This window comes from Zeus faber (assembly GCF_960531495.2).
Source record: "Zeus faber genome assembly, chromosome: 18".
In the NCBI taxonomy this organism is placed as follows: domain Eukaryota; kingdom Metazoa; phylum Chordata; class Actinopteri; order Zeiformes; family Zeidae; genus Zeus; species Zeus faber.
In genome coordinates, this window is record NC_137210.1 from 18,244,066 (window position 1) to 18,258,573 (window position 14,508).

A 14,508-nucleotide genomic window follows, 5' to 3' on the forward strand; every position below is an offset into this window, starting at 1 on the left:
GAGGCGGGGCCGTTGATGAGCACAGGACGCACGCTGGAAAAGAGCAGAGCGTGGGCATCAAGATGTCCCCTGGCCCCAACACAGGTAATGGACCTCTTTTGTATCAGTCCCTGCCCGACTCCTCTCATCCCTCACCTCTCAGTGACAAGGGAGGGAAGGAAGGAAAAAAAAAAGGAAGAAAGACGCTCTCTCTGGAGAGAGCATACGCAAGGGGGGTAGAGACGGGAACGTGAGATTCCATGGAGCGGGATGGAAGGAGAGAGGGAGATCCCGAGAGAGGGAAATTGAACATCTGCGCCCGGCAACAATAAATTCCTTCCTCGCCTTGTGCTCCGAGCCGGGAGGCGTTGTACCAATCATGTCGCAGTCCCCGCCATTAGTCCCCCCCACCCCCCCAGAGTCATTTCCTCTTCACTTGATCTTAGTGTCAAAGACCGCAGCTGTATCGAAACGCTGTTTGGCATCTAACAGCACCTGTTGCACGTTCATGATCGAGCTCAAACGCTCCTGATAATTATTTTTTAACCAAACCAAACTCTATATACTGTATCTATTTGTTTTGAATGTTTTTTTTGGACTGCAATATATATTTTTTGAACTCCCCAGGGAAAGAGGCATTTGGGAGTGATATGAATTTGTTTATTTTCAGACAATAAGTCGTTTAACTGCGACTTATTTCACATCAGCCCCGTACCCAGTTGTGTGCTTGTTTAAACACAATGGTATGACAGCAACAAAACAGTAATATTTTTGACCAAAGTGGCGGCGACGTCTTAATCCTTCTCTGTGTTGCTAGTTCTCATACAGCAACGAAACCCAAACCTTCTTATGTGAAGTGAAGCCCTTAAAATTGTTCAAACAGAGACCAATCAAAGAGGGATATTGAGCTTCAGTTGTGAAAGACTACAAAAGTCCTTAAGTGCAAGCTATGCTTTCATTAATTAGCTATCAGTGCCTTCCTATTTATCCTTGAGTACAAGCAGGACTGACCTGAGGCGCTCCTGTACAGCATGCCCTGCGGGGCGTGGTTGGGGCTGCGGTAGAGGGGGCCCTGGAAGGTCCGATCCTCGTAGATGGGCGTAATGTGGCGCTCCGGCGACATGGCCGACCTCAAGTCTTGGCCCATCTGAGCAGCGTATGAGCTGCGCAGGGCTGGAGTCGGAAAAGAGAACAATATTGACACATTACACAGTGAACGAAGCGCTTGGAGCTGATAGAAGTGATGGAAAACAGGTGCTCATTGGAAAACAGGTTTAAAAAAAACAAAAACAAAAAAAGAACCCAGGGGACTGAGCACCAAAAAAAGACGAGGGATTCACTTTGTCTGTGCAAACATTTAAAAAAAGCAAAACTGCTTTAAAATTATATATATATAAAAAAAGAACAGTTTTTAAACATCTGCTGTCTCGCGGTCAGAAAGGTTCTGTTGGGTGTAAAACTGAGTAGCCAAGTAACAGGTAAACTATCAGGTAAAATTAAAGGTAAGTGGTTGATATTCCACAGTTGCCAGTGTGTGTGTGAAAAATGAAACCCCTGAATCAAGTGAAGCCTCGGACCACCCCCGACTAAAGATGTTCCTAGTCGACTATCAGTCGTCAGTTCAAGCCAGGGCTGAGAAAGAATGTTAGAACTAACATCGCTAACACTGTGCTACAAACCATAATAACCAGCCTTTAAAATATTAATTACATTTACAAGCATTAAAAGCACACGAAGCGAGCCTGTTAATAACACCGGTTAAACATTACAGCCGTTAAACATATTAGGCCCTATCATTGTTTAATAATTAACACATTTAAATTACATATTGATATAATTTGCCCTAAAATGTGCCAACGGAAGATCGTTTTCCCGGCGTCAGCGTCCCCCCGTTAGGGACCCCTCATTGGCCTCATTTCCCGGGGCCACGAAATGGCTTACCCGCTGCGCCTTCCCCGTCCCCCGGCCGGGCTGGGGCGCACCTCCGGCCCGCCTCCGCCCGCTCTGTCGGGGCCTTTAAAATACAATTTGGTTACTGAGGAATGTGATTAACTGTTGCAAATGGCTCTTATAATTTACGCAACATTTTGTATAATATACGCAATGTTTTTTCAGTATTTAACACTGGTCGACTAGTCTTAGTTTAAACTTCCATTTTAAACGTAAGGGAAATTAGTCGTTAGGAACATCCCGATGCTGAATGTGTGGGAACAACCGGCAAGGGGACGGAACATTTTGTTAATTTATCAGTAACAACAACACAATAGCTTAGAAACAGCCTCTAAAATATAAAGTTAATTCACAAGTGCAGCGCAGAGCGTACGGATGAAGCGAGCCGCCTGTTAATTACTAGCAAACCATCAAAAGCTGTAATTATTCTTCTGAATGTGGAACAACAAGCAATGTTGGAACAACAAGCAAGGCGACGAACAATTATTTATGTTAAAAATTTGTTTCAAATTAAAAGCCCTCTAGCCCTCCATACACGGGTCCAGCCATAGAGGTTTCAAGGTTAATTGAGACTCTCCTCGTCGACTAACAGTTGGTCGACTATTTTGGGGGCAGCCCTAGCGGAGTCCATTAAAAGACCTTTTCAGATAAACTCAACCTGCTTTCTCTTGAAGTTACTCCACAAGTGCATCAGCGAAAACCCCCAAGAAATGTGGGTAATAAGAAAGAAAAGCAAATAATAGACTGAAAGAGAGAGAGAGTTTGAGGGTAGCAAACAAAGTGCCGTGTTCCAGAGTGCCACTGGTTAGGGTGCCCATCACCAGTTATTTGAATTTAAATCCGAGAGTAATACACAATATGGCTCTGTTGATGTTACTAGTGTGAAGTAACAGATTGCCTTGCCTAAAAATTATACTAAATCTAAGTGGCATAAACACGTTGAAACTGAGTGTACAAAGATATATTTACTTTAAAAAATATTTCCATTTTCAACCAATTAGGCCAATTTAGACCAAACCTCTCCACATCTCTGAGTATGTGGGAATCAAATCTTTCATTCTCTTTTGACCAACCAAAAGAACAAAAAAAACAGCATGGGTGGGGCTTTAGTCCATCGTTGCCTCCCACCACAAAGAGGGCAGATAAGATAAGACAAGGCAATTGCATTATAATGGCACTGCAACAACAACAGCAATAATACTATTAACGAAAATGCAAATAGCATTAACAGTGGTAATAGTAGTAGCACAGTGACAACAGCGGGCACTAAATTTACCAAATCCGCGACCCTTTCCCACAGCAGTCGTCAGTTATTTTATTGGTACTATGTTTAACTTTGCTGAAGGGTTGGGGGTGGATAACAGATCGTCGAAAGTGCTGGAGGTCAGCGGAGGAATTATTTCCCTGGACTGGGCCATAAATTGCCAGACTTGGACCGGCCTCTGATTCCCCGCGCCCTCCTACCCCTGCATAATAGAATATGATGCGACCGAGGCAGATCAACCACAGACAACCTGCTCCAAAGCCCAAGCTAAATGAAAAATCAACAGTGTTTAGCAACACAAGGGGCTCTTTTCGGATTCTCCCTCAACACACTGTGGTGCCACAGCCGGCAGCCACACTTTGCTCCGCGCGTGAAGACTTTTAAATGAGGCCGGCAATTCCGTTAACTTTTTTTTTTTCTTTCCATTTAACGTCACTATATCAGCCTATATTGGTGTAATATAACCATCCACCTTTGATTCACATTGAGAAACTCGGTTAATTTTCCTGAACTTAACAGATGAAACACTCAAATGTGCATTTGTTGCCACATTTTTTGAATATGCTTAAAATTCCTCTTAAAATTGGATGGAAACATGATTGTATAATCGAATAATTTGACAAAATCATCACAATTAGCCCTAATAATTAGGAGATGCAACCAGGTGATTATGTAACAACCGTGACTTCTTTTAAACCTAAAGTGTCTTTTCTATCAGAAATACGCTTCTACCCTGCCCAGCGACTCCTCGGGCCTTGTCACATTTTTTTTTTTTTTTTTTAATTGGGGAAATAGGTTGCAAACACAAATAGATCATTTTATGAGTGTCATATACTGTACATGCTTTAATCTAACCGTCAGTTACCACAAACTACTTTTGAAACACACTCATTTAATTAGTAGCTAGAAGCAACACCCGTACATGTATGCCATTACCATGTATGTATTCCATTACTCTTCGACCCGGGTAATATGTATGTATACGGTATACGAAATAATAATAAATGTTTTCCGTGCTCAAATTTGACAGCCTGACTCGAAATAAAGACTTAACTTAAAGATATTACGCAATCATTTTCAATTCTGTGTGAAGCTAAAGAGGCCATTTGTACTTCTCTGCAGGCTCCCTCTCATCCTCTCACTCTTTTGCTCCCTCTTAATGATCCTGCTCCTTAAAAAGCAGCCGGTTCTTTCTCAATTTCCCTTTGGGGACAAAATAGCTCTGAGGCAAACTGTTTGTTTGATTACCTTTGCTTACAGAGAAGGATACTTGGCATTTTACACTAATTTCCACAACGCTCGTCCGTTTCTACGTGAGAATTTTAAATCCTCATTCCAACCAGCTGCAGTGTGCGCAAGCCCCGTTTGACAGAGGCCGATCAGGTGAGCCGGAGCACATGTCAGATATTGGATGTTACAACCACCAGCTTGGGCTTCTGAAAGCCCGCAATTGGGGCTGACATGCCAGGGGGAGGAAACCCTACAGAGGTGACTCCTCCAATTAAACTTCCTGCCAGACAGTTCACTACCACGACAGACAGCGAAGGCGGAGCAGAAACAGCGAGTCTGTCTGACTCGTGTCGGCGGCAGTCCAGATGGGAAACGACAAAAGCAGTGTGAGGAGACGGCAACATCTGCTTCTTCGTGTACCGCCGTATAAATCTGGTCGGCACTTATTACCAGGCGCACAGCCCCATCGCTCCGAGGCTGCAGCTTCTAACACCGCGATACCAACCCGATACCCTTCGTCTGGAATCATAACACCAGCCGGGGACGATTCCTGGCTAGGAAAGCAAAAGCCCTTGTGTCATTGCTACTCCCATTTACCGTACCATCAGGCTGTTGACTCAAAACACAGGTGAGGACTTTCACTTTCTGAACCTGGAAGTCCCACCTGTGCACAATACTGGCAAAAAAATGTAATATTTGTAAGATATGATAAGAGTGTACGTGTGTATGTACATGCCTGTATGTGTCTTTAAGGTGTGTTTCATGCAGATTCTTAGTCATTGCACAATCCAAAACAAGACAGATTTTAATGAAGCAGAATGCAGCGTGTAGTTCAATCTGCAGTCTGGTTCAGTTTTCAGTTAAAGTAATTTGTTAAATGTAAACACAGTGGTCACGGAGTACATCTATAAAGTTTAATTTATAATGACATTATTTTCAAGATGCAAATATCAAATAGATTATCATTAAATATTTGTGTTAAGTACAAATACGCTTCCTTTGTGTATTGTTTATACAGAAACTGTTTCGGCTCTCATGAGATTGATACACTTTCCTGTGTAAAGAAACTTTAGTACTAATTTAAATCTGATTTCTTTACAGCAGCAACGTCATGAGAAGATGTTATTGGGCTCTCATTAAAAGCCAAATTGATAAGCCGGTATTCTAAGAAGCCAGTATTCTATATAGGTACATTCGTGTCACATTCATTACAAATTAACTCAACCTCAAATTCGTCACAAATTCCTCTCGCATTCCTTCTTTGTATTCACCTCGTCGCCCACGCTAATACAACTGCGAACCATTTGATCAAGACAAAAGGTACTTGAAATACGACGCAATACACGCGATACGATCTGAATTTGAGGGCTTGTATCTTTCCACGCGTGTCTGTGTTGACAGCCTCGCATCGACGAGCCTCACTCAACTCTGAACCCCGGTGGACTTGGGTACAGTCGGAAGCTCACTGCTCACTGCACATTCTCGCTAAGCGACAAACATCACTCGGGCTCCGCTCCAACTGCACGAGCCCCGGCAGAGACAGCTGCTAAACACAGGCTCCGCCATGCGGAACGGGCTAAATGAGGTATTCTTATCTTTTGAGTTTGTGGATCGAGGAAATGAATAAATGAGCGCGTCTGCCCCTGAGGGGGAACAAGGAGCCTCTGGGGGACAAGATGGAGGAAGCTTCTTTCTTGGCTGCAGATACAGGAGGCAGGTCAGGGGGTGACTGACGCCCCGCTCGCCCCCCTCCTCCATGCATTATGAGCAGAAAATAAAGCAGTAATAATTCTGCTCTTAATTAGGGGTCCAGCCCGAATATCGTGCCGCGTTTCAGAGAACCCAGAAAAAACTGTAAAACGCACCCAACATCACTAAACTGGTTCTCGTGTATTGCTGCCTGCGGCTATATATTGTTTTGGTTTTTCTCTTTAAAAAAGAAAATAAGAAAGAAAAGAGAAGAGTATCATTAAAGTACCGGATCGATAAGCAGTATCCGTAAGAGAAACGGTACCGTTAAAACCTTAACGATACCCATTCCTACTCGTGCAACGTTCCTCCGTGTCCTGACCCCAGACTGTTTTTAGTTGTTTTATTTGTTGTTTTATTTGGAGGAACGGGGCACGTCTGTCCGAAATTGGGGCACCTAGGACGGTGTTCGCGTTCGGACGATTCACACGTATAAAAATATATTTACGATTCCCCTCATTTAGAATTCGTAATTGAAATGTTATCCCTGTGCATTTTCTAAGCTTCTATCTGTTTGATCCTGACAACAACTTGAAGAATCTCAGTCGACTGAAGGGTTTTCGACTGATGATTTGACTCCTCGACTTTGGGGGGCAGCCCTACAACCAAGTATTACTATTTTACATCTATCTCAAAACCTGTGATGCAATTAGCAAGGTGTTTTTTTGCAGAAACAATTGTGAAAAAAAATTGCCTCAAAATATTTTTCTTTGCTACTACTACCATTGAAGAAAGTCCTGTATCATCACTTTTTACGATAATAAGCATACTGCATATCAGGAACCACAGCAAGTATTTTCATACTCATCATACACATAAACAACATAAACAAGGCGACTGGCTATCAAACAACTGAACGGATTAATGAGCTGTGAGTCCTTGTAACTGCACACAAAAAAATGATAACAATAGACACAACTAGAAAATTTTAAAACTCTTGAACCTCTCTGAACCGCACGGTTCAGAGAGAAATAGCAGGTAGGAAGGACGGAAAGCAGCTGAGCACCGTAGTGGGACATTCAACGGCCCAGGCAGCCCTTCAATCTGTGGCGGGGCGCACAATGGCTTCTAGCAGAGGCTTGGTGGGAAATCAGTTGAGCTCCTCTTGCTCAAAAGGTTTCAGGGGCCGGAGGGAGTGACAGCGAGAGAAAAAGACAAATAAGAGGAAAGAGTGGGTTGGTGAGCATGAATGAAGGGTTAATGACGCAGTCCGGAAATATATCAAGAGGCTCCCCACTGCACCTAAAGCCCGGTGACACGATCAGGCCGCTTCGACAGCGAGTGGGGACGGCATCTCCCGGGCGCCGTGAGCCTCCATGCGTATCTCTGCATGGCAGTCCGCCTCCTTCGAAGCAACAACATTAAAGCAACCCAAGAAGGGACTAATCCCACTCCCTGCTTTATTCGGCTCACCAGAAAGCAGGCGCGGCAGTCACTTAAGAAAGCGTCTGCAAATTGTCAGGGAGAAATAACACGCGGCTGTCTATTGAAGATGAATGGCCAGCATTTCTGGTGCGTTATAGTCATTTAATTCTCCTTTCGACTTGCTCTCGCCTTGGTTTTAACAGATTGCACTTGGCAGAGGCTGGATGAAGGGCGGCGGCAACTTGGCACGCACTAGCTCCAGCTCTGAAGAAACAAACATTTAAATGGATGCAGCTGACTGCATTCCTCCACAAAAATAATAAAAAATAAAAATAAAAATAAATAAATTAAACTCTCCAGAAACAAACAGTGCAGCGTGGATGTCGAGCTGGCAATGCTCAGCAGAGTAACTAAAACGCAAAAACCTGAAAAAGATAGAAACCTGTCAATTAAAAATATATATTTTTTAAAAAGTACAAAGACTGCAGATTTAGAGAGGTTATTTTTAGTCTGCAAAGCCACACCTGCAAGTATGACTCTTCTCCCTACCCCAAAAACCCCTTTTTGTTTTGTTTTTTTCTTTTTTTAATAACGCCGTGCGCTCTGAAATGGAGATCAAGCTTAATGACCACATCGCAGGGACAATTTGTCTTAATCTTCCAGTTTTTGGCAGCGGGGGGAAAAACAAGGCCTTCCTGCCAATGGCGGCGCAGGATGTGGAATCCGGTGGGTAGAAGGAAGGGAGGGAGAAAACGCGGGCGGATGGAGGTGAAAAGAAAATGAAAAGAGAGAGAGCGGTTGAAGAAGAAGGGAGGAGAAGAGGGAAAACAGAACCCCCTGATCTGAGGTCTGGGCTTTCATGCAGCGTTTGCCAGTTCAAGGAAAATAAAAAAAAAAAACAGAGATTGGCTGCGGGAGCACCCCCCTCCTCTTCCAACGTGGCTCATCAGACACCTGTGACAATATGCACCAAGACTGCCCGTGCACGGAGCAGCCTGCGCGTGCGGGGGACGGCAGCGGGAGAGAAGGTGGACGAGGGAAGATGGAGAGAGGATCACAAACAAACTAACAACAGAGGAACAGAGGAAGGAGGAGAGACGAGGGGAAGGAGGACCAGATGTTTGTGTGCTCTGTCAAATAAGTCGGGCTGATGGCATAACATTTGAAAAAAAACTAAATGAAAGACATTTTATGACTTTTCAAGGACCTACAGTCGGCCATATCTATTTATGGTGATATTACATAGGATGTTATTAAAAGAAACAAAAACATTTTCAGACAATTGAAGGATTTCATAATTTTTAAGAAAACTGTATAAATGGGTGAAAAACTCAGGTCGGAGTTATACATGAGGATGATACAGAATCTCAACAAACTCATGCACTTTCAAAACACGGCACTTCCCAATGGTGCTATTGTGATGGGGAACTGGGATGTAATGTCTATGTGATGATGACCTCAGCGCCCCACAGACAGATAAACAAACAAGACTGAGGCGCATGCATACAGGCAGCAATATACTTAGACAAAGGCACATTATGGAGAGAATGATGATGTTAATAAAAAATAAAAATAAAAAACAGTCAGTTCACCTTGAATATTATCATCGACCAGAGCGTCTGAAGACATCCCCAAGCAGCGTGAAGCAAAGCAGAAAAAAAAAAAAAAAAACTCCATTAACCTCATAACGCAGTAATCTGCTGAATAAGAGCGGCTTACAAGGAGAAGGAGAAAAAGAAGCCTTGGGTTGAAGGGTGGAGCCAGAAGTTCACCAACTTTAAATAACTACCTACACTTCATGTTTAAATTTAAAAAAAAGCCCGCATATTACGGGATAGGGCACAATTGTGCCATTTTTCTAATCTTTTGGCTCCATAATAGCAGTGATTTTCATAATCTGCCGGGGCTATTTCTTATCTCCATTAGATACCTTTTAAAAGGCGGCAGGTGATTTAGTTTCTGGGTTAACGTGAAGGGAAGAAGTGAGCACAGCCTGACCCCACTTCCTGTGACTGTGGTGAAAAATTTAGGTTTTAAAACTGTGATGATGAGCCAGGTGAGTCAGTGTGTCGATAATGTCACCTGACAATGGAATACAGTGGGGGTCAGAAACTGGCAACACACAAGCCAAATCTTAAAGGATTGTTACCTAAAACAAATCTTTTGATATTTGGCCCAATAATTCAGAATTATTACTCCATGAAAACTCATAAAGAATTGTTTTTTTTAAAGCATATACAGTTTAGATGCTTTGACTGAGGGCTGGCTGATCCATTTATATCAAAATCGCAATAGGAGACGAAGATATTGTCTGGACTTAGGTCATCGCAACATTGTCATAGTTCAATCTGGTCTTAAAGGCTGCAATAGTCCTCCCAAAAATTCTCGATATTGAGGTATTTGTTTGATGTCTGATTTGGTCAGCCCTTCTCTGACCACAAGCTTAGTATGGTTTCCTCTGCCCTACGCTGCCAACGAAACAGAAACCCCACACCCAGGATTTCAAGGAGATGTCGGAGAAAAACGTGTTTTATTTCAGATGTTTAGAGGCAATAGCACTTGTCCGAATTCAAAGCCAACGTGAAAAAAAAAAAAAAATCCTCCAGATGCTGACTTCAGAGAGAGAACGAGGGAATACAAAGAGTGAGGAGGAACGCCGCCCCGTTTTACATATTCCCAAGCTTTGAAATGTCAGTCCGGGCTCGGGGAGTGGCAGGCATTCAGAGAAAACCACGGATTCATCAATCAGCCGTAAAACGTGACTTACTGGGATCAGCTGTCTAATAACACACTTCTTCAATGAAGAGAAGGCGGCTTATTTCATGTCCTCCTCCAGGTAAATAAGTTTGGTAAATTATTTTCTTTGTAAAACTTGTATCACACACTCAACTCACCCATACAGACTTGTGGTGATTTATCCACAGTGCTGGCTGTAGCGGACATCAGGTCAGGACTTTGTCTAAATCCATGTTCATGTGCATGTCACGGCACTATTTTGCAAGGGCACCGGTGAATGCGGTGCAGGTCCATTTACTTAATCCAAACAACCCACAATGGGTTTTTTTCACACCTTTCCTTGAATCCATGTTTTTCAAGACTTTTCTCCAGGGAGAGGAGAGGTCTGGTTAAGTGAGACCCTCAACTCGATCACGGCCTTGTAGAGCGACTCCATTCTCTCCTGAGCTAAGCATTGTGTTCTCGGGCAGACCAAATCTGTGTGTGCGCGCGCGCGTGTGTGTGTGTGTGTGTGTGTGTGTGTGTGTGTGTGTGTGTGTGTGTGTGTGTGTGTGTGCGTACCTGTGAGGCTGTCGGGTCGCGTCATCCTCTCGTAAATGTCATAGCTCTGGGCGCCATAGGGTTCAGCGTCATGCAGCATGGAGCGAGGCAGGGTGGAGCTGTAATGCTGCGGCACCGCAGTCATGCTCCCCCGCGCCGGGGACGACGTCTGACCCGGCTGCTTCGTCAGCGGTGGGCTGACACCGTCCACCATGGTGAGCGGTGAGCCCATGCGCCCCGACGTGGATCCCGCGGTCACCACCTGGTAGGGTGAGGTATTGTGGCTGGCGCTGCCCGAACGCGAGTTGGCCGAGCCCATGCGCCGCAGGGCGGCAGGGGAGTTCTTCTGTGTGGAGTAGGGCGAGCCTCCGCCACCAGTGCCGGTGGTCGTGCGCTGCGTAGAGGGCAGGGTGGTGGAGAAGATGCTGGAGAGCGGCTTGGGTTCGTTGACGATGGGAGAACCATAGGCACTGCCGGCCGGGGTCCGCAGGGAGCCGCGCGAGGGCGACACCCCGCTGGCGTAGGCTGGAGACTGGGTGCGGGAGGGCACTGAGCTCACCCTTCGCATGGCCCGACCCGGCACGGCAGTGACCACAGCAGGCTGAAAGAGGGGAAGATGACGCAAGCAATAAGCATTATGTTGTATCCAATAATCATAATGTTACATTTCTCCGGTAATCATTATATTATATGTACACAATAATCATTATGTTATGTTTTGGCCATAATCATTATGTTATATGTACGCAATTACTCATTTCAACATTACCAGGCAATACAATTCTTCTCCTCAGTGTTATATGCAATGCTATAAAAAAAACAAATGAAAAAATAAATTCTAAATTCAATTCTGAATAGTAAAGAATCACATAAGCCAATCCTGCCAATACTTTATTTCTGCCATGTTTATGTTCTCTTTCATATCATACAGTATATACTGTAGCATCCCACTGCTGAAAGAATCAAGTCACTGATGTTGCAGAGAGACAGATTACCGCGATCCGTTTTCTGTGCACTTTACCCGGGGTTATACCTACTGATTTATGTTTCAGGGAGGCTAGAAAAATAAGCTCAAGGTATCTCAAGGTCTCTAAAAGGCCCACTGGCGTCAGAAAGGAATTTGACTTCCTCCCTTAAAAATATTTTGCCGATTGTGCTTTTTCGCCCAACTGCAGCAATATGGCGTGTGTGGGCATGTGGGCAAGCTGGCGGTACCTGGACTGAAGTCTGGCCCTCGGCCCTGGCATTCCGCATGAGGGTGGCTGTACCAGGACCGGTGCCAGGGAAGGAGTGCTGCATCCTCAGCTCAGCCTTTCCCAGGTTTTGGCTGCTGTAGTAGCCGCTACTGGCATCCTGGTAGCCACTGTCCGAATAGGAGTTCATCTGTGTCGAGCTTCGTGAATTCCCCACAGATCCTGAGAGAGGGAGAGGGGTTCCAAGTATGAAAGAGGGTGGAGCAGGACCAAGAAAAGGAAAGGGGGAGGATTGAAGAGCAGAAAAAGGGGCAAATAGGAGAGCGAAATCACAAGTGGTTTCATAATTGAGATGACCTTTCACTAGAGCACATCCCTAATAACAGCTCCCTCCCAGAGGTAGACTGTCACGCGGCAGCTCATTTTTTCAGCATTTCAATAAGGCTCGGAAGGGCAATTTCTCATCAGCATCAAGCGAGGTACAGTCAACTTTTGGAACTCGGTGAAATCTTGCGTCTCTTTCCCAGTTGGTACCATCTGAACATCCATTAACGACACACTCAAACGGCATATTTTTGTGTGTGAAGATGGCTCATCTTGTCCGGGCGCCAATTAATTTTGTGTTTACTCGCACACAAGACAGAAATGGCACCGCGGCAGCCGAGATGGATATCGTGCACAACCCTCCTTTTGTCAGAGTACATCTCATGCCTCAAAGATGACCCTCCTCTCTATATTACTGAATTCCTCGTCCAATATATCCACAGCTACCTTTTATGCCTTCACCGTGAGAGACCATGTTGAATCATAAAGCAAAAGACAAGTAAAATAAAACAAGGGTTAGAGGAGGAAAAAATGTGGTACGGTAGAGAGAAAAGAGAAATGTTATTAACAGACCCTCACTTTCATGGAGAGAGGATTGCTCTGGGGAGTAGAGAGACACCTGCTCTGACTCAGTCCTAATGCGGTAGCTGGGCGACTGGGAGCTGTCAGTCACCCGAGCCTTGGCTTCCCCCGAGCTGGAGGCATCTGTGAAAGACGCATCAAAATCGCAAGTCAAACTAAATGGAACGCATTTGGAAAAAGGAAGGTTTATTATTGTGTCTGTTTGTTTCTGCTGCGGCGAAAATACCATAATCATTTCCAAGGCATTAATTTCCAGCCCATGTACGTTCTGAGTCATTAAGTGTTATTGTCCTACAAATCCAAGAGGGAGAAGTGTGCGACCACATATTGCCAGCGGCTGTCTACACAACCCTAGTCTCAACAGCATAACTAATTTAACATCGCCCGACACCCCTGTGCCCCACCCATCATGCATGCCAACAGCCCAGTCTTCTAATGGGAGCCGGAATTAGCCCTCGAATGTCTCTAGTAAACTCTCCACAGTGTTCACAATCACAATCTAGTTAAGCATGACCAGCGTCAATGGGTTCCCATGCAACTACTAGAACAATGTGGCACAAGGAGGCTGCCGGACCTTGACGTCTGTCTTATACCGTTTTTACAACAAAATTAACGGGTATACCCGGGTTTTTTTAATGCAAAAGATAGACAATTGACACCTTTCCCATTGCCAGTAGACGAGTATGCCGTCCTTTTTTTTTTTTTTCCCCCCTGGTGTGTCATGTTCCTCGTCACAAACACTCCGGAAAAGGGGCGTGACATGGTTCCAGTGTGATAGGGGGGTAAAAAACAGTGGAAGCAGCACGGCGTATTCATGCCCGCACCTGCGCACTGGCAGCGCCCGATGCCGGTCCTTCGGCGGTGGTGAACAGAGACGCTCCTCCGGTTTAGAGGCGGCTTGGGGGCAGTGCTGGAGTGGCTCGGAGCGTGAGGGGTTCTCCGCTGTGCTCCCCACGGAGCAATCCCCACACTCAAAATTGAATGCTCAAAAAGTCAATAACGTCTGATTTGGATTCTAAATCGGACATGAAATGACCTAATGATACACGGATATTCCTGTCTATTTACACGCCAACGTCCAGAACTTTAACGCGTGTCGCATCGCGCCGTTAAAATTTGCGTGTCGACCTGGGTGTCATGTTTCCATCAGAGTCGATCGGAGCTGGAGCCGGTAAATACCTGTGACTACTGCAGGGTTATTTTTCCCGGGACTGAAACACGGGTGTAACCTTTCCCCACAAATAACAAATGCAACAAATGCAAATGCTGCATACGCCATTTTTAGACATTGGGTGTTACTGGGTTTTTGGTACAGTGGGAAAGGGGTATTATGGATGAGGAAGTCATCTTGTTTCCCTGGCGCGCCTGTTTGCACAGATCTGTAGACAAGGAGGTCTATTGTGTTTGTTGGCTCGGTGGCGCGGGCTGCCACTCCTGACCACCTCAGCAACCCTGCATTGCTGCCAAGAAATGCTGTGTTTGCATTGCCGGCCCGCTTTTGCCCGGTCCATGGTAAATTTTCTTCAAACTCTCCTTGGTAGAATCATTGCTCCTCCCATGAAACTATAGAAGGTTCAGTTTGGACACTTAGACCCG

At 45.0% G+C, this 14,508-nt stretch overlaps 1 protein-coding gene across 3 annotated transcripts in view; it reads right to left on the minus strand.

Moving 5' to 3' along the window:
* The window catches only part of LOC307244027 (plakophilin-4-like), an 89,235-nt gene that overhangs the window by 26,016 nt on the left and 48,711 nt on the right, over positions 1–14,508 (minus strand). For 2 of the 3 annotated variants that reach the window (XM_080019002.1, XM_080019001.1), the window contains exons 5-7: positions 12,029–12,228; positions 10,835–11,414; positions 991–1,152 (exon numbers count right to left, since the gene is read on the minus strand). In XM_080019002.1, coding sequence (XP_079875128.1) covers positions 991–1,152; positions 10,835–11,414; positions 12,029–12,228 — 942 coding nt within the window. Of the gene's footprint in view, positions 1–990; positions 1,153–10,834; positions 11,415–12,028; positions 12,229–12,909; positions 13,010–14,508 lie in introns of those variants that run through there. The other variant, XM_080019003.1, reaches the window with a different exon arrangement.